The sequence below is a fragment of the Panicum virgatum genome, chromosome 7K (assembly GCF_016808335.1).
Source record: "Panicum virgatum strain AP13 chromosome 7K, P.virgatum_v5, whole genome shotgun sequence".
Classification (NCBI taxonomy): Eukaryota; Viridiplantae; Streptophyta; class Magnoliopsida; order Poales; family Poaceae; genus Panicum; species Panicum virgatum.
Window position 1 is genome coordinate 52170746 of NC_053142.1, and position 21157 is coordinate 52191902.

Genomic DNA, 21157 nt, shown 5'->3' on the forward strand with positions numbered 1-21157 from the left:
TTTTGTCGAGTGCCGTAGTAATGGGCAGGTCTTCTCGTGCGATGATTCCTTTGACTGAGAGCTCGTCTCTTTTTGGTCGAGTACTGTCGTATTCAACGAGTTGTTGTCTTGAGGATGTAGGGTTCTTTCTAGGAATTAGAAGTTTTGAATCTTCCGAAAGTCGAGTGCGTAGCAGTCGATGAATTGTCATCTCTTGGATGACTAAGTTCTTGGAGATAGGGAACTTGTCCCGTCCGAGGATCGAGTACCGAAGTACTCGATCAATTGCCGTCTCATGGACGAGAGAAAATTCCTTTTTTGGGAGATAGGGAGTTGTTCCCATCTGAGGATCGAGTACCGAAGTAGTCGAAATAGTTGTCTCATGGACGAGAGAATCTTCTTGGGATATGGGGAACATGTCCCTCTGAAGATCGAGTACCATAGTAGTCGATAATTTGTCATCTGATGGACGAAAAGTTCCCCTTGGGAAATGGGGAATTTGTCCCAACCGAAGATTGAGTACTGAAGTAGTCGAATAATTCGTTGTCTCATAGATGAAGAAATTTCTCTTTGGAAATAGGGAGCTTGTCCCATCCGAAGATCGAGTACTGTAATAGTCGATAATTTGTCACCTCATGGACGAGATAATCCTCTTGGGATGTGGGGAACATGTCCCTCCGAAGGTCGAGTACCGATGTAGTCGATGATTTGTTGCCTCGTGGATGAGAAAATCCTCTTGGGATGTGGGGAACATGTCCCTCCGAAGGTCGAGTACCGATGTAGGGAGCTTGCCCCATCGAGTACCGTAGTAGTCAATCAGTTGTCGCCTCATGGACGAAAAGTTCCTCTTGGGAAATGGGGAACTTGTCCCTCAGGGCCGCAAGGCTCATGTCCCTTAGTCCCAGCTACCCGATTCGCCATGCCTTTGATCTTAACATAACAAGGAAAGGTTGGTATTCGGAATAACTGATGGAGTATCGACTCCTGAAGATGGTCGAGAACTAGTCTCTTGGGCCGTGAAGCTCATGTTCCCTAACCCCAGCTACCCGATTCACCGTGCCTTTGACCTTAACTTAACAAGAAAAGGTTGGTATTCGGAATAACTGATGGAGTATCGACTCTTGAAGAAGTAACCCCTTGAGAGGGGGGAGCTCATGGCTCCGGTGATGAAGTTTTCTCTTTCATCCAATTTTGAAGCACTCAATTTCTTTTTATTGGAGTCTTACTCGAGTGGATCCATCTTGGCCTTTATTGGGTGTTGGACCGAGGATCGACTTGAATATTTGTCTTCTGCCAACACGGGTAGTGAACTGAGTCAGAGCTCAGGCGAACCCATCCTAGCCTTTATTGGATGTAAGATCGGAGGTAAGCCCAATAGATGACTCATTTTAGTATTTGCCTTCTGTCAACACGGATAGTGAACTGAATCAAAGCTCGGGCGAACCCATTCTAGCCTTTATTGGGTGTAAGACCGGGGGTAAACCCAATAGATGACTTGATTGCCAGTGCGAGTAATTTTGGGGTTGAGTCAGAGCTCGGGCGAACCCAACCTAGCCTTTATTTTGTGTAAGACCGGGGGTAAGCCCAATAGATGACTCGAGTCAGAGCTCGGGCGAACCCATCCTAGTCTTTATTGGGTGTAAGAGTGGGGGTAAGCCCAATAGATGATTCGTTTGAGTAGCTAGCATGCTTGATTCCTTGTTGAAAAGGATTTTGCTCGTGTTGGCTCTCTTTTTTGTTGTCTTTGTTGGTAGAAGTTGAGGGTGCTCCAAGTGCTTTGCGAAGAGTGCTGCATTGGAAACTCGAGTGCTTTCCTTTGGGATGCAGGAAGCACTTTGAATGAATTTTTTGTTGAGTAGAGTCAATCGTCGACTGCTTTGGTTGAGAAGGAGGTGCTGCCTTGTTGCGACGTCGTTTTCGCAGGTTGTACCCGTAGATATCAGGTATCCGGCAATTATATGTTGGACTGTAGGCTTCGACTTCCTCATGATCTTCCCTTTTGTTGATGACGATTGATTTTGCGTTACGGCCAATGTTGGTAACATTATGTAGGTCACTGTCGGAGTAGTTGAACGAGTCGCCAAGTTGTTGATGATGCTCTGTCTTGATAATCATCTTTGGGTTGTTGTATAGATGGACGGTGACTGTGATTTCCGGTGGAGGATTTTCATGGCTAGCTGTTGCTACTTCAGTTATCTCCGGTTCAGAGAGGAATTCGTCGTAGTTCAAGTCTTCCAGTGATGTGGAATCAACTTTTCGGTTCGTAGCGTCCGAAAGGAAAGCCATGAAAATTTCGTGATTTTGGCCGCGAGTTTTTGAATTGACGTTGTCTTCCTTGAGCGGAAAGCCCTGTTGGAACGGTAGTTCTTCGTCTTCTGAGAGTTGTTGCTTCTCTGAGGACTGCAGTTCCGTTTTTGTAGTGGCCGTAGAAGTCGACTCCTTGTCGGATTCAGTCTTCTTGTCCGAATCGGGTTGTAGTGCGAGCCGGTTTCTTTTGAGGGCTTGGTCCGAATCTGGAGAGAGTCCGAGAGTGTGTCGAAGAAGGTCTTCATCATATGGGAGGATGTCAGCTGGGAGCCATCCGCCTTCGATTCGGACTGAAAGTTCATTTATGAATTTATCATATTTTTCCAAATTATCACGTTCCTTCGGAGAAAATAACCGCGACATGCGGAGATCTTCTTGCGGAGTAGGGGAATTTGGAGTTTGGATGGTGTTGCACCAGCGACTCATGTAGCCTTCTATTGAAACAGAGTCTTCTGCAGGGTGGGATTGTGATAGGTATTGATCCACTTGAGTTGCTGACATGTTTTGTGAATCGTCCCACAGCATCTTCGCTTTGGATTGTTCCCAGAAGGCTTCGAGCTTGTGGGCATTGTTTAATCCTTCCATGAATAAGTCGATGTCGTGTGACCACTCGGCTAGTTCATCTTCAGATATTGGGTCATCCAATTCTTCGAGATATTTGATGAAAGATTGGTCTTGTTCCAGCTCTGTAGAGTTGAGATCCCACTGGTTGGAGGATTCTTCACGATAAGTGCTAATGTTGAACGTGTCTTCAGCTAACTGAAGGTAGTGTTCGATCTTTTCATCAACATCGTCGATGTTTGAAAAAGTATTTTTCGGCTGCTTCTTTTCACTTGTAATTTTCTTGAAGCTAGTCTTTGATTTTTTTCTTCCGAAGACTTGGTTCAGCGATGCGAATGCAATTGGGAAGTATGATCTTTCCGTTCGTGGAAGTTTCTTGCTTGGAATCTTCCAGCAGTTTTTCCAAGTCCTCTTCCAATTCGAAGAGTGTTTTAGCTTTGATTGCGTCGAATTCGGGTTGAATCGGGGCTTCGTTGTAGAGGTTCGAAAATCCGATTTCTTCAAGTTGATCGATGAATTCGTCGAATTCACGGCGTTTTGCAGCTTCTGAAACTTCTGGGGGATCTTGATTGATTGAATAGCTTTCGAAGCCACCTGATCCGTCGGCGACGAAGATCCATGAACCGATGCAAAGGGAGGTGCCTTTTTCGAGCATCGGAGCGTCGTCAAGAGAAGCCATCGAGTTCTTCTGACGATTGTTGGTGAGAGGCCCCATGGTGGGCGCCAGCTGACGGTGTTTTACCGTCGGGTTCTCCGAGAGATATCCCGAGGAGAGTGGTTATGAGTAGAGACTCGCCGAGATCAGAACGCGATGGTGCAAGGAACACAAGGATTTAGACAGATTCGGGCCGCTAGAGCGTAATACCCTACGTCATGTGTGGTGGTTTGTATTTCTTCAGATATTGTTCGATGTTTTGGAGGGGTCCCTGCTCGCCCTTATAAGGTCTGGGGGAACAGGGTTACATGGAAATCCTAGTCGAGTTTTGTTAGGATCCTAGTCCGAGGGGTTCGGCTAGTTCCCAGAACCGTCGACTAGTTCTACTCCAATTCGGGTATGTACAAAAAAAGGTAGGGCATTGCCATGTACTGTTTCCTACTCTAGAATATTCCGTTCTGGTGAGCAGTCCTGCTTTCTCAGGTCTGACACATGTCCCTTCAGTATCTCTTGGTCTTGTATATAAACAGAATTTTCTCACCAATCAATACAACGGATCACTCATTCTCTTTCTCTCTTTCTCTCTTTCAATGCTATTCTCAACATGTTATCATGCCTGTCTCTTCACTGAGCGACGACAAGGCCCCACGCCCCTGGGCAACGACAACTCGTCGAGTTCTTGCGCAACCGGTGGCGGATCTAGGATTGTAGCTTAGGGTATGCCGAATCGATGCTCCAATAGACATTATATAACTAGGTACATGATCATAAATTTGGTACAAAATTGTATAAATACTAAGATCTAGGGAACAATTTGGTAAAAAATTATAAAATTTGCTAAGCATTTCAGTAGATGATCATAAAAATAATTAAAAGCGTAACAATAATTCATTTTAAATATTTTTTAATATCTCACAACATAGCATGGTGCGAGGCATTTGTTGGCTAGAGCTCGGAGGAGTCAAGCTGGCATGGCCATCGGGTCATTGTAAATATGAAATGTAGAAGCACATTCTGGGGTGCGGGAACAAGTGATATGATTTAAACTATGAAAGATTATGTTGATTGTTGAAGACTAAACAGAGTATTTGTATTACTTTGGATTTGGACCAGCCGATCAACAGTTTCTCCAAAATAAGAGACCTGGCGGACATGACATGCAAGATTACGAGTACCTGTACCATATTGATCAGCCAAGATCAGAAGTTCACGGAACAAATTACAAATGCAACCCAATCCGGGTTGTCAGCTCATCACCGACACTGATGCCTGTCATAGGAAGGACACCGGCCAACAGTGTCTCCTCAAATTCTTATTTTGCTAGTCAAGGTAGCCTGCAGGCTTCTAGTCCGGCATTTGCCTGGAGGATGGAGGTCGTATTAGTAGGAAGTGAATCAACGCCTCACGAGCTCGGGCGAGCAGCACAGGAATCGTCATTGGGGTGCAGGCATTTATCGGCAACGGAAAAAACATGTGCTGCTTCTATTAAGGCTGGATTTATAGGGTATGCCGTGGCCCAACTGGCATACCCTGTAGCTCCGCCCCTGGCGCAACGAATTCAGGGGCCGAACTGAGAAATCCACGACTCCCTACAAGACGAACCTTTCAGATTCCTGGGCAACGAGACCTCGCCGGCGTTCCTCACCGGAATTCCTGTAAGAAGGTTGCAACGAGACCAAATAGCGACTCGCCGCGAACACAAAGCAAGAAAGCCTCACGCTTCTTGGTATGGACTCGACTGGCCTTCAATTTTTTGAACTTGGAGACGGTTTTCTCGTCTTCCCTCTCGTCGCCTGCACTAGTCGTCGCCGTCGTGGACACCGTGGTCGCCGCTTCCGTGGTGGTCGCGGCCGCCGCTCCTTCAATGGCCACCCTCGCCATCGGAGCCCAGGCCGTCGGCCTGCCCCCATGGCGCCTCCACCATGCCATCAGCCTAGTCCTTCGACGCCCGCCACAGCGGCCTCGAGCAGCACCAGCGACTCCTCCGAGCGCACAGGGACAGCGACGCCGCCGTACATGACCGGCATCGTCGACGAGAGGAACGTCGTAGCGCCGATGCCGCCGACGTCCGGCAACACCGGTTTTGGCCTTCAGGCTGGCCCCTCCACCAAAGTCGACGGCACCACCATGGCGATGCACCCGAGTTTCATCGTCGGAAAGCGGGCAGCTCGTCGGGGCGCTCCGCCATTCTACAAGTCCAACGGCTACTCCGCAGCCGCATCCGCGGCATCGACGGCACCCCGGATGGCGCCCGCATCACCGACCCCGGCAACCGACGCTTCTGCGTCCATGGCCCCCACACCCGCTCGTCTTCTTGGTCGCGTGGCGGCCACTGACCGGTGGCCCAGCATCCACCGCGGCACATGGAACCCAGCGGCGCTGGGCCTCTCCTCCGAGAACAGAGCGTCGGCGGTGGCCGGCGCCCGGCCCTCGGCGGGCACACATTGGGGGCGACGCGGAGCCAGAACGAGGGGGAGAACAAAGGCGGCGACACAGCACATGCCGCGCACGGCATCAGCGGCGGCGCGCGGAGGTGCTTGACGTCGGCGGAGCACCGGTTCCTGGGAGGGGGGTTCGGATTCCCAACCCTAACCGCCCTCCTCCCTTTTCATCGGGCCGAGCCAGGCCGGCAGTAGCCGAGCCGGGCCGCCGGCAAGCCGACCACCCGCAGGTGGGCCGAGCCGAGCCGAGCCGCCAAGCCCATCCCGTCCTCTCTCCTCTGTAATTTCACGTATAAGGCCCTTAGAACTTTATTTATTTACATTTTTTAGCATATTCAGTTCTGTATATTTACATTTGAGGCCTTAGATTGTTCTGTTTTAGTGCTTAGACTATTCTGAATTTGAATAATTGTTGTAAATATATATCTAAACCATCAGGTTCAGATTCTAAGTACCATTGTAATATAAATATTCCGATTACCGCAGTAATTGTACATATGTGATTCGTTGATTTCATATTGGTTATGCAAATATTATTTGAACAATCTTTTCATGTGCTATTTAATTTATTTGAATTGCTATCAATTTAGCACATAATTTACATTCTACATCATGTAGCCATATGCAAAACTCAAATTAAGGTATATAAATCAATTTTGGAAAAACACAAGGTAATGGAGACCTAGGCATTGGCTGCGATAAATTTTTTACGAATTTATTTGCCCTGAGACTATGCTTTTAGGCAGCAAATTATTTGCCTATTACTAAAGGTCTACATCTTATGATGATTACCTATAATGTGTATATCCAAATTATTCAATACAAATTCAATTTGCATAAATTGAGACTATCAAGTCATTTATTCCCACAGAAAAACCATCAAACAGAATTTTCTCATCAATCAATACAACGGATCACTCATTCTCTCAATCTCTTTCTCTTTCAATTCTATTCTCAACAGCATCCTCTTATCCATACATATTTTTGGTTCAATTCTTCATACCCGTTTTTGTGTGTTTTCTAATGGAGTACGGGAGCACCTGAAGTGTGAACAACAGGTCAATGGTTATCAGATGATTCAGATTGGCACTGGAGAACCAGGCATCAGATTGGCACTGGGCAACCACAAACCAGTTGTCCATTTCCAAGACTTCCTTTGGGATGGCTTTCGGGAATCGATAGAGATGACTTGCAAACCACATCCAAACAAAATTTGAAAAATATAATATGCGCATATCAGGGCAGCACATGTTACATCATTCAGGTCTTTGTCTCATAACCAGTAAACGGAACAATAACATTTCTTCCATTGATTCCAACCGGACAAATACATAGCAAGATGCAAATTGCAACAGGTCTCCTTGAGCCTTCAAAACTGGTCACCTCCTAAAGCAAGTCACAAGGACGATGCGAGCCTAAGCCTTTTTCTTCGATGATTTCTTGAAAGATTTCTTCTGAGGCTTAAGCTTATCAGATTTTGAGAATGTCTCTTTGTCTTTCCTTCTTTGCTTTTCCTTCTTCACCTTGTACATTGTAATTGCCTGCTTACAAAATTATCCCCAGATGCTGTTAGCTCACTCAAACAAAACAAGGAGCAGTACCAATAATGATGGGAAAACTAAATTTAATATATGTGATGGAATCCAGGAACTTGCCTTGCCAACATCAAGCTGCTCGTCAGAGTTTCTAGCAAGTAGAGAGTTCAGGATCTTGTCGTTCTGCTGTTTCTCCAGGTTGCCCATTCCCTTCCCTTCAGCAACTGGGAGGAACTGCAGAAACGACATGATTCAGCTAGGGCACAAAATCAGCCTGCTAAGGCAGCCTGAGAAATCAAAGCCACTCAGATATAAAAACCTTTCTATGTTTGCCAGGATGCTTTGGAGGTTTTTCGCCAGGCAACTTCTCATCAAACTTCCCACCACTTGCTGTTGCTGATGAAGCCATGCCAGCAACATTCTCAAGATCCTCTTTTCTAGATTTTTTCGGAAGATCAGCTTTAGTTCCTGTGATGGGCAAAGCCTTTGCAGCAAGTTGTATATGACTGCAATCAAGAGGTACAGAAGAGCTGTTAGATTGTTATCCTGGATAATTTTACAAGGTTTCATACTTGATACAAAGAAGAATTCATAGGAGAGAGAGGTGGCAGCAGTAGTAACTAGTGAAGGATTACAACCTTGGCAAAGCGCCAACTTTTGCAGCTTTCTTTAAGTTCTCCAGTCTGTTCTTTTCTTGCTTTTCTACACGCTTCTTCTTCTCTTGCCTTCTTTGTGCAAAAGGATCGACACCAGGCTCTGTAACAACGGAAATTGTCAATTTAAAGGCTATATCAGATTGACAAAGCAAGTTTAGGACACATTCATTTCTAGATGAGAATCTGCTTATCAAGGGTAAAGCATAGCATAAGAGGCTGGACAAAATCAGCAAACACAAGCAGATTCCCATGACAACAGCAATATGCTACTGGATTGGGGAGAGACAACAGTCTTGTACTACTCTTGTTGCGTAACAGCCAACAGGATTGTTGGCAAAAGTTCATGAAGACAAATTACTAACCGTCAGTGGATTTGGCATCAATGATCGGAACATCTTTGTCATCATTAACACGGTCATAGCCGTAAGTCTGTTTCCAGGATTGAGTTTGCTCGTCCCATTCGCGCTTGTTCTTCTTGCGCTTGGTAATCCCTGCATCATGGTGACCCAGTCAAGGATGAAAGAGTAAGTAAATTTCAATTCGCACAAATGAAAATATAACATGGGCAATGGTATCACCTTTCGCCTTTGCAAAGAGCTCCCACTTGGTGGGTGGCTTTGGCTTCGGTAGCTGGTGAGAAGAGAAACAGGGTTAGTAAACATGCAAAACACTTGACAGTAGAGTAGAATCTTTAAGGCATACATCAAGCCAAAGAACTGGGCGACTGAGAATGGTTTCGCTCGCATTCATGGCAAACGTTTCTTCGTCGAATCAGTAAGAGTTGAAATCAAGGGCCTAGTGCATTATATATAATTTAGGGACGAGATTTAGAAAGTTAGAAACAGGGACCGTGCGACTAATTGTACATCATCGTCAGCGGATGGCCAGATTAGAATTGATGAAACGAGAGGTTCTCACATGCTTCTCGCGCGGAAGTCGGATGGTTGGCGGCGGGAGGTGGACGATTGGGCCGTCGCGGTCCTCGCTGGGCGGCAGCGCGAAAAGGGAGTTGGCCACCGCTTGCGCCAGCTCCGTCGCCTTTAGCAGGCACTCCTGCCTCAGCTCCTCCCTGCGTCCGGCCGCCAACCCCAAATTTCGTCAGGAGGTTGTTTACAACTTATATATATTAGTAAGAAAAAAGGTAAGCACGACATGCAACTGGTCGTTGGTGAACCTGGAGGCGGCGGCGGCGGCGACGTGGTGCGACGGGTCGTACGCCATAAGGTTGCCGAGGTCCACCTCGCAGCTGGAGGCGGCGTCGGCGGGCGTAGCGGCGGCTCCGTCCGCCATGGCTGCGCCGTTGCGTGAGCGTGGCTGGCGGTTGGGGAAAGAACCGAAGGCGGCTCGCGAGGAGCTAGGGTTTTACTTGGGGCGCTCCTCCGCGGCCGTCATGTGTCTTGAGTCTGCCCAATCTGACAGCCCATGAGGCCCAGTGAACGGCCCATCAAGCGTAGAATGAAAAAGGGAGGACCTGAAAAATTGTTGCCCTTGATTATCAAACAGAACAGGTACTAACTACTGGACGGATATCGGTTCAAAATATGAGTTGAAGGCTCAAATCATGTTAGGTTGATTCGATTAAATTCAATCATGGGTTTCCTTGTATCATGGGCGGCCCGGGATCAACAAATGCATGTTTTGCTCCTGCAAACATCTATCTATCTATCTATCTATCTAATTTGCAGGGAGCCATCTTTGCTCATTCGATCCTCATTGCAAGCAATACTAGTGTAGAGTACTTGGAAAGGAAGGAATGGGTCGTCCTCTCTTTACTCTTTGTGCAGCGCATCACCGTAGCTACCTACCTGATTCTGGCACTCGATCACTAGTATGCTTGCCAATGTAGCACCAGAAAGAAAAGGCACGCCACAGCCCGACCACCGGACAGCTTGACACAGCCCGGAGACCGGTGTGTGTGTGTGTGTGGTGACTTCACCGCAGCGCCGCGCACGCGTCGTCCTTGCTGCGTCCCGCCGCGCGCCCGTGACTACCCGCGCGGCGTAAATCCAATTGTAATCCATGGCCGGTTGGTCACCATACTACCAAGTACCAACATGCACTCTGTTCGTTGTGTTGTGACGGGTGGCGGGTGTTGATTTGTTGTGAGATAAAAATATTGTTGGTTGGTTGGTGCTGGTGTGAGAGAAAAATATTATTGGCTGGATACAGCGAACAGAGTGATGGTAGGAAGGATGGGCATGGGCATGGCCCCCACCGTCCAACCCCAAGCAAGGCACATATACCTCCGTCAGGGACAAAGCACACCAACGATGCTGCTGCTTTGCTTAAAACCCAAACCCAAACCCAAACCCTGACGAGTGCCACCACCATGGCTCCGCCGCCGCCGCTCCTCCTCCTCCTCCCTCTTCTCTCCACCGCCGGCGCCGCGCCGACCATTTCCACTTCCACCACGACGCTCCCCCTATACCGCCACCTCCCGCACGTCGCCGAGACAGCGCACCACCACCCGCTCTCGCGCCTCGCCGCCGCCTCGCTCGCCCGCGCCTCGCACCTCAAGCGCCCCGCCCACCACAAAGCCCAAGCGCCAAGTTCCACCACCGCGCTCTACCCACACTCGTACGGCGGCTACGCCTTCACCGCCTCCCTCGGCACGCCGCCGCAGCCGCTGCCCGTCCTCCTCGACACCGGCAGCCACCTCGCCTGGGTGCCCTGCACCTCCAACTACCATTGCCGCAACTGCCCCACCGCCGCCGTCCCCACCTTCCACCCCAGGAACTCCTCCTCCTCCCGCCTCGTCGGCTGCCGCAACCCCTCCTGCCTCTGGGTCCACTCCGCCGCGCGCCTCGCCGCCACCAACTGCACCGCCGGCGCCGTCTGCCCGCCCTACGCCGTCGTCTACGGCTCCGGCTCAACCGGCGGCCTCCTCATCGCCGACACGCTCCGCGCGCCTGGCCGCGCCGCCGTCAGGAACTTCGTCGTCGGGTGCAGCCTCGTGTCCGTGCACCAGCCGCCGTCGAGCCTCGCGGGCTTCGGCCGCGGCGCGCCGTCCGTGCCCGCGCAGCTCGGACTCACCAAGTTCTCCTACTGTCTGCTCTCCCGCCGCTTCGACGACAACGCCGCCGTCAGCGGCTCGCTGGTCCTCGGCGGCGGCAGAGCCGGCGGCGGGATGCAGTACGTCCCGCTGCTCAAGAGCGCGGCCGGCGACAAGCAGCCGTACGCCGTGTACTACTACCTGGCCCTGAGCGGCGTGACGGTGGGCGGCAAGGCCGTGCGGCTGCCGGAGCGGGCCTTCTCCGCCAACGCCGCCGGGGCGGGAGGCGCCATCGTGGACTCGGGCACCACCTTCACGTACCTGGACCCGTCGGTGTTCCAGCCGGTGGCGGAGGCGGTGATCGCGGCGGTGGGCGGGAGGTACAAGCGGTCCAAGGAGGCGGAGGACGGGCTGGGCCTGCGTCCCTGCTTCGCGCTGCCGCAGGGCGCCAAGTCCATGGCGCTGCCGGAGCTGTCGCTCCACTTCAAGGGCGGCGCCGAGATGCGGCTCCCGCTGGAGAACTACTTCGTGGTCGCAGGGCGAGCTCCCGTGACCGCTGGTCCGCCGGGCGCCGGCGAGGCCATCTGCCTCGCCGTGGTCACCGACATGGGAGGCGCGGGAGACGTGGGCGGCGGGCCGGCCATCATTCTGGGTAGCTTCCAGCAGCAGAACTACTTGGTGGAGTACGACTTGGAGAAGGAGAGGCTGGGCTTCCGCCGGCAGCCGTGCGCCGCGTCGTCGTCGTGATCGGATTGACCCAGCGAGCCATGAATTACGGAATTGCATTGCTTGCTCCACGACGTACTGTTTGTTGCTAATAACAAAGGTGTTTGCTTTCTTTTTGTGTGCTCCATCGGATTGTCTTTGTTACTGCTAATAAAATTACTGCACTTGTCGTGTGTGCAGTCGGCTTGCTGCTTTCTCCAACCATTCCCCCCATCCAACTCCCCCCAAACATACTATTTACTATATTTTACTACCTCCCTCCAAAAGATTCCTCCCCCTATAACTCCTTCTCTCCAACCATTCCCTCCATATCTATTCCCCCTATATACTATCACTCATTAACTGACTATTTAATTAACGTTTTTGAATTTAAAAAAATCATACAGTATTTGTACTGCCATAATACACATTATCATCGTGTTACGGGGCTCAAACGAGATTAATATCGCGAAGAAACGGTGTGATTAGAGATATAGGGGGAGTTGAAACTCCCCCCATACATGGGGGGAGATTCATCTCTCCCCCTGCGTAGGGGGAGCTGTGGGGGAGCCGTTGGAGCGCTCGCTCCCCCAAAGCCCCCCCTACGTAGGGTGGGGGGCGGCTTACGGTGAGCCGTTGGAGCTCGCCTTAGGCCGTTCCCACTCCGTAAACTCAAAAAAATCGTAAACACACAAAAATCGTAAATAGACTTCATTTAGTACTTTAAATTGGCAAAATTTCTTCACAAAAATATTTTGCGTTTAGAACTAAACAGGGCCTTCCTGCTGCTAGAGATCGAAAAGACGAGCAAAAAGACGGCGATGCTTTTCCTTTTGTTTAGAGCTAGCTACGGACGGATTGCCTTGGGAATGGGGAAACTGCCTACTCACAGCTAGCATAGGCGCATAGCATGTGCTGCTACAGTAACAGTAATAATCATCCGTTTCTTTGTACTAATTTGCCATTCCGATTTAAATAGGCAATCAGGCTGGCATGCATTTGTGAATTGTGATGGTTGGTCGAATGTTTCTGGGCCTATCTCTTCTCGCTTGGTTTTATTGCTCTTTTTTAATGCTGCCACTTAATTTCACTGGAGTACTCACTCTGACGCGGTAGTGATGAAATGAGCATGTGCCATTGCTCACCATGTCGGCACTGCAGTGGAGAGGAGTGGGGGCATTTTCTCCCTAGCGTGGCTTGTTCCAACGGTTCCCTGGTAACCGCCCCTCACCGTAAGTAGGGGAGTTTTGGGTGGAAATTCCTTCCAACAGTTCCTCCAAAGCTTCCCCTATATATGGGGGAGTTGAAACTCTCCATAGTTGAAACTCACGAGGGGAGTTTCAACTCCCCCTATATTCTAATCATACCGTTTCTTCACGATATTAATCATGTTTGAGTCCCGTAATATGATAATAATGTGTATTATGACAGTACAAATACTATATGATTTTTTTAAATTCAAAAATGATAAATAAATAGTTAGTTAATGAGTGATAGTATATAGAGGGAATAAATATGGGGAAATGGTTGGAGAGAAAGAGTTATAGGGGGAGAAATTTTTTGGAGGGAGATAGTAAAATATAGTAAATAGTACATTTATGGTAAATGTTTGGAAATAGCCTTAGCTAGCTCGTCCTGACTTCTCAGTGAGTGACCACTGACCAGCATGCGCTGCCGGCAGTAAATCTGCACCAACTTTACATCAGGACGTTGTGCGCATGAATGAATAACAGAATAAGGTTAGTACAGTGGAGCCGGTAGTTCCTCAATAAGCTTACTTGGCATTTGGATTAGTAATTTGTGAGAATGAAGGTATGGTAGCAGCTAACTTGAGAAAATGAATGAATGAAAGATTTCCTTCAAAAACAAAATGAATGAAAGATGTACGAGTACGAGGCCCCCAACACGTACTGACTGGGCTCACCTGGTTGGTCCAGCACTCTCTAGTCTCTCTCCCTAGTACACGAGCAATAGGAGACACAGTGGGCCTCAATGGCCGGCCTAGTCGAACAAAAGAAAATCACCAAAGAGCCTAAAAAACCCGAAATGAACGTGGGCTGGTGGCCCATCTCTCAATCTGTCGTAGCCACAGATACGCGGCCCGGAACGGAGTCAACAAGTTTTTTTTTCCGATCAGAACAGAATCAAGCTCTTGTAAGGCTGTCTGCAGTGCGACTCGCTACCCGCGTTTTTTTTCTTTTTTATATTTAAAAAAATTAAAATTTCAAAAATATGTGGTCGTTTCAGGAAATTACGAAAACGTGCCCCTATCGCTCATGGGGTGGGCGACAGGCCCCCTGTGGCCCCCTGTCGCCCAGACAACGGGCGGCAGGACCTTTCTGTAATTTTTTTCGAATTTTTTTTTCGAACAGGTCCCTGGCGGGGGACGTGGTGCAGGGGGAGCCGATCCCCCCCAACGGGTGACAGGGCAGGGCTGCCCTATTTAAACCCCCCTCCCCTCCCACCCCTCATTTTATTCTCTAAAATTCCAGAAAAAAAAGAGAGGGGTGAGAAGAAGGAAAGCGGCGAAGCCCTGCCGAAGTGCGCATCTGTGATCTGCATGTATTAACGTTTGACCTTTCATTGTGATTTTCTTATGAATCAGAGTAGAAGTAATCTTTATATATTGAAATATTGGATCGCAATCTTAGAATAATAGTAGCTATTGTTATTTTAGCATTTCACCATGGTTGCCTCCAATTTTGGAGGTTTTTTCTGGACCGAAGAGAAATCTACTATAATACTTGATATCGTGAAAGATCTTGTGCTTAGAAAGAAGTTGGATCCACTTGCGGATGGCACGATAGAGATGGTTATGGCCAAAGTATTAGGGTTTCAAGTTTGCACACTGTTTTATGGTATTACAACGCAAGATCTAAAGGGACACCTGCTAGAACGCCGTAAGGTATACATGCATATATGTGAACTTGCGAATCATCCTAATGTTATTGGATTCTTAGAAAGTACTGTTAAGATATGGATGCGGCCAGAGGTGTATGAGATACACATTAAGGTAACTTTCATTCAGATCTAATATTTAAATGTATTTTGAATTCATATTTTTGAAACTATAATATTATTCTGTATTTATATGTAAGGATTTTCCTGAGGACACGGAGTTGATTAACAAATCAATACCCAATTTCCGTAAATTGGTATTAATCTTCGGTGGCCCTATGTCTCAAACTAGACGAAGGAGGTGCCGAAGATCGTCGGGTAATACAACTTTGCGTCCGCATGAACAGAGATCCGGAAGTTCATCAAGTCATACTGCACCACCTGCATCACAAACTTCTGTTAACCTCGACGACGACCAAGATGACTTCATGCCACCCAAACCATGGCCTCCAAGACCTGATCAGCGAACCGGAGGTTCGTCCAGTCGTACTCGACCACCTGCAGCACCATCTTGTGTTACCTGGGACGATGATGATGATTTCATGCCCCCCAAACCTTGGCCTCCAAGACCTGATCAGGGAACCAGAGGTTCGTCCAGTCGTAACGCACCACCTTCAGCACCATCTTGTGTTAACTGGGATGACGACAATGATGATTTTATGCCCCCCAAACCTTGGCCTCCAAGATAGGATCAGAGAACCGGAGATTCGTCCAAGTCTTCAAACTCTCGTACAGCACCACCCCATGAGAACTCGGATGACGATGTAGATGATTTCATGACATGATCTATGATATGTGTTGTACTAAACATGGGAATTTGCATTTGTTGTGTATAAATAAATGTTAGTTTACGGTTTCAATGTCTATAATTCGTATGTAATGGAAAATGCGCGAGAGAACAGAGGCGTATGCATGAAAAGTAGTTAATAACAACGAGAAGACAACATCGTTGGTACCATAAGACATAAACGTTCGGCCACTATGTCATTACAAAGAAACATACGAGATACAAACATAAGTCATATCTAGCCACCCCGACGGTGTAGGACCCTCTTCGCCCTCTGCTGGGCATGGACATGGCCCTGCGAGTAGGTGTGACGATCCGGAGACCTCATTTGCCGCTAAGGACGCACAGAAGGCTGCGGTGTCTGCTGCTGAGAGTAACCAAGTGGTGCTCCTCCTATCTGTGAAGAGCCAAAGACATCGGGGTCACCTTGCTCCGCGGGTGAGAGGGAAGTAAAGTTGTCAAGATCTTCTAAGTTGAAGCCACCGCAATCTGGAACGAACGTGTCTGAGACGAACCCTGCGTAATATGTAAATTTGAACCAACATACGTCTTAACTTTGTGAAAAATTTGAGATTGTTATGTACCAGGTTGTGCTGAGGAAGAAGGTCCGATGCCCGCATCTGGATAGAATCCTACGCATAAAAAACTTGTACGTCAGCGTACACTATTGTAGTTCATAGTAACATGTAGAAAATGACATATGAATCATAAGCTAACCTGGGTAGGCTGGTGTCGATGGCGGCGGTCCCATCCCTAGGTACGGTTCCCCAACTGGCGCTGTCCCTCCAAACATTCCCATCCCCTGCTGTGGGACGAAGTGGGATCCTTGTTGGCCCCAATGGCCAGTATGGCCGAAGGAAGAAGAGGGACCGAATCCTGTTTGTGTCGATTAGTAAAAGTATAGCAAAAACTGATATTATTTAAATTCAGTATCCACGTTATCTGCAGTAGTGTTCCACTGGCGTCCCTGATCTGGCTGAGAGGTCGGCTCGTGCGTCGTCGCCAGACACGGGAACGACATCGAGGCCTGGGACGATCCTTGGCTCTCTTCATAGTCCACACGGCTACCAAAATCGTGCAGTACTGTACGCAAGTGGTCACGGTGCCTGGACCATGCCTCTCTCTGCTCAACCGGGGTCATAGGGGAACCGTGATCCACCCTTGTGAGGTAAGCGGAGCAGTCCGCCTCCATCATGTTGCAAAGTCGAAACTGCATTCATTTTAGTAATGGAAAAATTACTTGCATACTGAATAATATTATGAATTTGAATCCATTCGCAAATACTATGAAGAGACTCACCGCGCCAGCTAGTGCTTCCACGTGGTGCTTGGCGTAGCCATCCCGAAAACTCGCCTGGTGTGGCTGCAGGTTCGTGTCAGGAAAGACCAAACGAGTCCGAGTCCGAGGCAAGTACCAGGTGAGGTAAGCCCTGAAAGAGCTGTATGTGTGTGGTCCTATCGGCTCGACCACGTTCTCATCTGCATCGTCCCATTGCTCCAACCACGGTTGCATCGTGGTGAGCCAAACGGCTGAGCACGGCATGCCACTCCTCGACAACCTACAAACGTGGTAGACAAAAAATCGTTAGATTTGATACGATTGAATAATACAAGTGCATTCATAATTACCTGTGGTTGTGCCGTTCGACTCGGTCCAAAGCCGTGGCCACCGGAACCTCCTGTCGCTGTCCAAACTGTCTCATGACCCTGTGCGGGCAATGCGCCTCAACCGCGATGTCGTAAATAAGGACAGTTGTAGTAAGCCACATGCCCGCATTCGCAGAGTAGTGTGGAGACAGGCCTAAAGGTGCACGTCTCGCCACCGCCTCTAGGGTGTATGGCTCCCATATAATATTCTCTGGCGTCAGCATATCCAGCTCCGACACGAACTCAGGATATGCGCGCCTAATCTGGGCATGCGCCCAAGATCTCTGCACATCGAAACATATGAAATTAATAATGAGCTTCATGTATCGAGTAACTAACCAATACTGAAGTAGAGTTTCTGCGAATGTACCTGACGCCAGTTCCAGAGGGTACCCATCGTGGGCCAACCCTCCTCGTCGTCGCCGTACAAGATGTCGTGGTATGGCTCCTGGCTCACGATAGGGCGACCAACCGCTATCCTCTCGTACGACCAAAGCTGAAGCAGGAGTGGGCACCCCGAGAAAATAGCCTCACCATCTGTCTTGCTGCACCCGTCGCAGAGTCCATGGTAGGTGGCCGCCAATACCGCCGAACCCCAGCTGTAGGGCGGTAAGTCATCCTCTGCATCCGCAATCTCTCGTGCGTACGGAAGTAGGATCCTGTCGACGGAGTTGCCATGGGTGTTGTTGAACATGATGTAACCAAACAATCATAGCAGGTACGCCTCCAGCGATCTGGTCACACTATACTCGTCCGCATCCGCATCCAACTGGGTAGGCTGCATACACAAATATGATGTACGATTTAAACTCACAATGAAACATATGAATTTTAAAAACATAGTGTAAAGATGAATCGAAATACGTACTGTAAATTGTAGCAACCAAGTCTTCGAAGGACCTGCGGCTCGCGGGTGCGAGTTGATCGGTCCTGCTGCTGCCACGCACTGTACCAGAGCAAAGCGCTCCTCCAGGTCATCCTTCCACGAAGCTGGCACCACACGCGGACCTACGGCATCACCGATAATAGGGAGACCCAGTAGGTAGGCCATGTCCTGCAGCGTCAGAGTCAGCTCCCTACATGGGAGGTGGAACGTGTGAGTCTCTGGCCTCCATCTATCCACTAGCGCCGTCAGGAGGGATCGGTCGAGCTTCACAATCCCACCCTCCACAAGACGGCCCAGAGTCAGTAGACCGCACTCACGTAACCTGAAACAATGGAACAAACGAAGAAAAGTGAGTACAAATATTATAAAATAAACAATGGAACTAACATATAAAATTTAAATACATACCTTTCGACCCAATCTTGGTGTATAAAGATGACCTCTCCTGGTGGACGCGGTCGTAGCACTCCAAGGGCTCGGCGCTGAACTGCTGCGGCGAAAGACCGGTGGCTCGCGTCGATAACAGGGTGTAGCAATGAGCCCATACCTGCATTAAAACATTCAAATAGGGTTGCACGATTAGTACAAAGGTAAACATACGTATAGAAACACATTCAACAATATAACACCTTATATGTTTTGGATTGTGCCACCAAGCAACAGCACCGAGTCGACAGAATGAACTTACAATGACTTAAATCACGACACTGAGTGCCTTCCACGAGCAATTCTCGGCAATGGTGGTCTGAACGTAGGAGGTGCTCCATCTGTTGGATTTCCAGAAGGACCAGCATCTGCATCACCGTGAATTGCATTCTGAGGACACCTTTTGTAGTTGTGACCCAATGCTCCACATTGACTGCAACGCTTTTGTGCCTTGCTTGCCTCGGACTCATCCATACCATTTCTTATACGACGCGTCTGACGACGGCCTTTGCCTTTCTTAGCGGCTAGATCAGGATCATAAGTCTTAACCTCCCGGTCCATAATAAAGGGTCCAACTATGCCAATCCCGTATATTTCATGTCCACAGGTGGATGTAGCTGCCTCCTTGCTGAAATAGGGTGACACAAATACTCCGGGCTGCAACCCAGATTCTGCACAAGCGGCAATGATGTGCGAACAGTGCAAATGCAATAACTTTGGCTTCATGCGGGTGCAGCGGACAGTGCCATCTGCTCTAATTAAACTCTCTTGCACCACCCTATCTCTACGGATGCCACGACTAGTTCTATCCTTGCATAGCACCTCAAATCTATGCTCCCTTGTACCCGTCGATATGACGCGGTGCTGTCTGGCATATATTGTTTCACTCTTGTGCAAAACTGAATTTGGGGGTTGCTCATGTTTATGGTTGGAGCCATGTATCGCTCTCTAAAATCCTTCATGCATCCATACATGATGAACTCAATAATTCCCACGAGAGGAAAGCCACGACAACATCGCATCTCCATATTGAAACATTCTGCGCGGTTTGTTGTTTGGATACCGTTCCGCATTCCGTTTGTATCATAAAGGAATGACCATTTCTCCTTCGGTGCACCTCGAATCCAGTGCGAAAATGGCTTCTCCAAAGAAGCCCTTGCATCTGCTGACTGGCTACTGCTAGTTCCTGCTGCCCTTGCCTTTACTTGCTCCGCAGTTAGCTGATCAAGCATCTGCCACAAAGCATTAAATTTTCTCTGCAGATTCTGAGTGCACAACCTCTTGGACAAGTCCTTTAGTTCCTTGTTCTTGAAGTGGTCAAAGAAGTTTGCACCCATATGCCTAATGCACCACCTGTTTTGCACATCTGGCCATAATGGAGGCGTTGTTCCATTTCCGACTTGTAATTTCATAATTGCTTGTAGCAGACCTGCGTGCCTATCACTTATAAGGCACACATCTGGACGGGCGGCAACAACATAAATCTTCACTCGTTCGAGGAACCAATACCAACTTTCTGTGTTCTCATTCTCAACAAATGCAAAGGCGACCAGTACTGTTTGGTGGTTGCAGTCTACCCCGATTGCGGTGAGTATCTGCCCTTTGTACCTTCCAGTCAGAAATGTCCCATCAATGCATAAAACCGGAAGACAATACTGAAAAGCTCTCACACATGCACCTAGGCAAAAGAAGGCTCGAAGTAGAAAGCTTTGTCCCCTCCTCACGGTTGGCACGAGGTAAGTGTCATAGAAACTTCCAGGGTTTCTAGCAACAACATAGGATAACATTTGAGGTAGGTTATCATATGATGCCTCGTATGTGCCGAACCGCATCTCGAACACCTTTTGTTTAGCCCGCCATGCCTTCAAATAACTAATGCTGTACTGGTAAGTTTGCTCAATATGTCGAACAATCATTTTTGGCTCGTAATTTAGATTGTCAATAATCAACCTATATATTTGCTTTGCAACAAAGTCGCATGATATATTGCGATGTGATACCTGAACTTCTGACAGCAAACAAGTGTGCTCTGTCACAATGGAACATTTCCAGTTCGACTTCCATCTACCCTTGAATGCATGTACTCGCCATGGACCTCCAGCATTCACACACTTCACCTCATATTCTTTACTGCCAGACTTCACGACTCTAAATTCTCGCTTCAATGATATTGCCCACATTCTCACAGCATCTTGTATGGCTTCAATATTTGGATATGTTGCACCTTGCACCACCTCATTCCCTCTGTACTCCCACTCCTGATGTCGTACGTCTTCTACGACATGATTGCCAAAACCATGCTCCTTCCACTCTTTTGGCAATGAGTACTGATCGTCATCAGATGAGCCCTCATGTTCTTCCATCTCCATTGCAGCATGGTCTTCTGCCTCCATCTCGTCCACTATGCTATGTATTCTCTCTCCCTCATCAGCAAGGCCCTATGGTCCGATGTTTGGGTTCTCTATCTCTTCTGACTCATCTTGCTCAATATAGTTTGTCTCCCTTTGAATACTCGGAGTTGCTTGATCTGCACCACCTCTTTGAATACTCGGAGTTGCTTGATCTGCACCATGTTGGATTTCATTTCGTATATTCTCCCGAGTTTGAACAAGAATTGCTAGAGGCCACCCATGCTCTAGAGCTGCTTGCATGTACTTCTGCCAGTCATCAGTGCTGTGTATC

At 48.6% G+C, this 21157-nt stretch overlaps 3 protein-coding genes across 4 annotated transcripts; 1 reads left to right on the forward strand and 2 right to left on the reverse strand.

The window, feature by feature from the left end:
* Positions 1-7128: 7128 nt before the first annotated feature.
* Positions 7129-9497, reverse strand: LOC120642170 (ribosome biogenesis regulatory protein homolog). Of its 2 annotated transcripts, none has more exons than XM_039918591.1 (8): positions 9309-9497; positions 9053-9203; positions 8713-8764; positions 8497-8625; positions 8117-8234; positions 7798-7984; positions 7599-7712; positions 7129-7484 (listed from the first exon to the last, which is right to left on the reverse strand). In XM_039918591.1, exons 1-8 carry the CDS (start codon positions 9422-9424, stop codon positions 7359-7361), a joined length of 993 nt encoding a protein of 330 aa, XP_039774525.1. In that variant the 5' UTR covers positions 9425-9497; the 3' UTR covers positions 7129-7358. The 2 variants fall into 2 exon arrangements, with proteins under 2 accessions (XP_039774525.1, XP_039774524.1); XM_039918590.1 differs by having other exon boundaries at positions 9294-9467.
* An 895-nt stretch (positions 9498-10392) lies between these two features.
* Positions 10393-12053, forward strand: LOC120642171 (probable aspartyl protease At4g16563). The gene has a single exon (XM_039918593.1). The coding sequence runs from the start codon at positions 10464-10466 to the stop codon at positions 11871-11873; it is 1410 nt and encodes a 469-aa protein (XP_039774527.1). The 5' UTR covers positions 10393-10463; the 3' UTR covers positions 11874-12053.
* Positions 12054-16991: 4938 nt separating this feature from the next.
* LOC120640397 (protein MAIN-LIKE 1-like) lies at positions 16992-17911 on the reverse strand. Its single transcript, XM_039916225.1, has 3 exons — positions 17534-17911; positions 17193-17447; positions 16992-17075 (listed from the first exon to the last, which is right to left on the reverse strand). Exons 1-3 carry the CDS (start codon positions 17855-17857, stop codon positions 16992-16994), a joined length of 663 nt encoding a protein of 220 aa, XP_039772159.1. The 5' UTR covers positions 17858-17911.
* Positions 17912-21157: the final 3246 nt, after the last annotated feature.